Source organism: Austrofundulus limnaeus, unplaced genomic scaffold (genome assembly GCF_001266775.1).
Source record: "Austrofundulus limnaeus strain Quisiro unplaced genomic scaffold, Austrofundulus_limnaeus-1.0 Scaffold0, whole genome shotgun sequence".
Taxonomy (NCBI): domain Eukaryota; kingdom Metazoa; phylum Chordata; class Actinopteri; order Cyprinodontiformes; family Rivulidae; genus Austrofundulus; species Austrofundulus limnaeus.
The window spans coordinates 2,945,884-2,948,566 of NW_013952402.1; the positions used below are offsets into that span (position 1 = coordinate 2,945,884).

At 34.9% G+C, this 2,683-nt stretch overlaps 1 protein-coding gene across 1 annotated transcript in view; it reads right to left on the reverse strand.

Moving 5' to 3' along the window:
• Positions 1-1,615: 1,615 nt before the first annotated feature.
• znf451 (zinc finger protein 451) overlaps positions 1,616-2,683 on the reverse strand; it is a gene marked incomplete in the record, with an annotated part of 10,212 nt that continues 9,144 nt past the window's right edge. Inside the window, 1 exon segment of the mRNA XM_014011887.1 lies at positions 1,616-1,762. Within this exon segment, the coding sequence (XP_013867341.1) occupies positions 1,722-1,762 (41 nt within the window).

Sequence of the window (2,683 nt, forward strand, 5' to 3'; positions counted from 1 at the left end):
GTGGCCGGTGAGTGTATATGAGGCCTCTCGAGACACAGAGTTCGACAGTGAACAGTTCAACAGTAGTGTGGAGAGACTGACAGAGAGAAGCAGAGGCACAGAGACAGGCCAGCTTCTCTGTGTTTCCTGTTGCAATAAAACTCAGCTGATCATCCCACGGAGTACCTTCATTCTTGGACCACGTATTTCTGTCTTTGTTAAATAAATATTGCCATAACAGTTTGGCGTTGTCAGCAGAGACCACTAGGAGATCGACGGACCAAGGCCACATTGCAGGTGGACTGATATGAGTGAGCAAGGACTGAACTGCTCAGGACCGTGACTCCAGCTGGATGAAAATAACCTTTTTATGGTTAATTGCTTTAACAACAGAGATACGCTGGCAATATATATTGCCAATATAATTCATGAAATACAAATACTTCTTACGTACAGTCCTTTTATTTTAATGATTATGTCCTGTTGGAGTGTGACATGCTTTGTTTGTGTACAAACTAATACCGTATCAGAGTTTTATATATTTATACTTCTCATTCAACCACAGTTAAATTCACTCTATTTAAGAGGCAGAATTTATATGGATAGTATTTATTTTTTACAAGCTGAAATGAAAACAAGCAAAAATTAAATAAAGACTTTCTACTAGCCTTTTTAAAAATGTAAGGAGTAGAAAGTGCAGATAATTGTGTGAAAATGTAAGAAGTAGAAGTAAAACGTAGGCTGAAAAATAATTACTCAAGTAAAGTACAGATACCTAAAACTTATACTTAAGTACAGTATCAAAATATTTGTACTTAGTTACTTTACAACCCTATCATATTTAAATTTAAGTCTCACTTCACATAGGGTCCAGACCCAACCTTTAGTTATGTTAACGAAGGTATTAAAAACAACTTTTATGAAATCACCATAAATCAAGTTAATAAAATTAAAAAAATCTTACAATTAGCCGTGTAAAGCTATTTAAAAAGGGAAATCGTCACTAATTTTGATTGTACAAGAGCTTTTATGGGAAAGATGTAAAAAAAACGACAATTAAAACAGAAAAAGAATAACTTCTTTTAACTTATTTGTGTAATAGCTGGTAATAAGTTTCTCAAAACATTTTCATGCTTTCGAATCAACAGGCATTGAACATTTATGCACTTTTTAGTTGTTTTTTTAATGTATTATTTTTAAGACATTTTACATGGTCCACTAAAACTGCTTCAACAGTTTAAGTAATGACCCATTTTAAATCAAATGTTGTCAAAAGTTTTTTTTTGTGAACAGGTACCAACTAGTTTTCAAACACAAAGGTAAATTCATGCTTCAAATGAAGTTTCATTATAATCTTTTTATTGGTTTATGAGAACCACGAATCCTACAAAAACTGATTTCAAGTTTGTAGTGAAACCTGAGCGGGAGACATAATTAGCACGGTGGTCACGTGTTTGGCCGAGGCCTCTTGCAGAGTCACTGATAGGACAGTTGTGTCGACACACACCGAAGTGTTTCAGTTCCTCAACAGAAGAGCTGGCAGAAATCAACAACCTAACGTTTTGAAACGTGCCGTCTGCACGCTGCAGCGGAAWCTGGTGACGGGACTTACGCAAACAGAAGAAAGCAGCAAAAGTAAAATACCAGGAAACATTTATTTAACATTATGTAAAAACAACGAGTCAGTACAAACATTCCAACGTGAGCGTAGAACAGAACGTCACCAAAATACTAGGAAGTGCTCAGAACTCCACAAGACTTCGCTGAAGAGCTTCTTCCAGCTCTGTTGGAATAAACAGAAGCACAAAGTGAGAATCTGTGTCAAAAAGAGGACAACCAAGTAAAACATAATYATCTCTGTGCTGCAGCTGTTCACTGTTAGCAAAATGTAACAGAACCTTACAAATCTGACTTTTAGGATTCACACATTCATCCCATTCATATATGTMTTACAGGTGGTAGATGTGGGGACTCTGCTGGAGATAAAACAATATATTTACTGGTTTTCACAATATTTTTTTCTTCCCCTCTGTAACACTCAAAACCACTCCCCCCTGCAGTTTCAAAAGTGTTTTCAGCCGTTTTAGGGATGTAACTTTTCATTTTCGAGGCYTCTCGCAGAGGAATTAAAATGTCTTCTCTGATGATTTCAGGCTTTTTCCTCTCAGTTATGCTTAACGGGGAATCAAAAAGGAAGTAGATTTTAAAAGTGCTGCATATTGATTTGAGCACTCAGTGTTAATATAAGCTGAAAATGAAAGGTGCATTTTGTCCTCACAGTATCCATTAGAAGCTCAATGTACAAAATCAATAACTGAAGGCAGAACTCTAAGGTTTGTTATTGCATTTCCTCCCTGTGGCTATTCTTGCTGCTATGTGGTTTTTCTGAAATAAAAGCAAATACAGTATGTAAAAATATTACAGCTATGTGTTGTTGGTGGAATTCAAATGCTTTGCTCTTTAGTCTACCTAATAATAGCATTTGTGTCGACTTTATAATAATTCATAAACAAGATCATAAATCAGATGGATTATTTTATAAAAGTTAAGTTTTGGTCCAGTGGTTTCCAAAGTTGGGGTCATGAAGCATCAAGTTAGGGTCCTTGGATAGTCTCCAGAAATCACAACAAATGTTAAAATAATAATAATGATAATGATAATAATAATGATAATAATAATAATAATAATAACAATAATAATAATA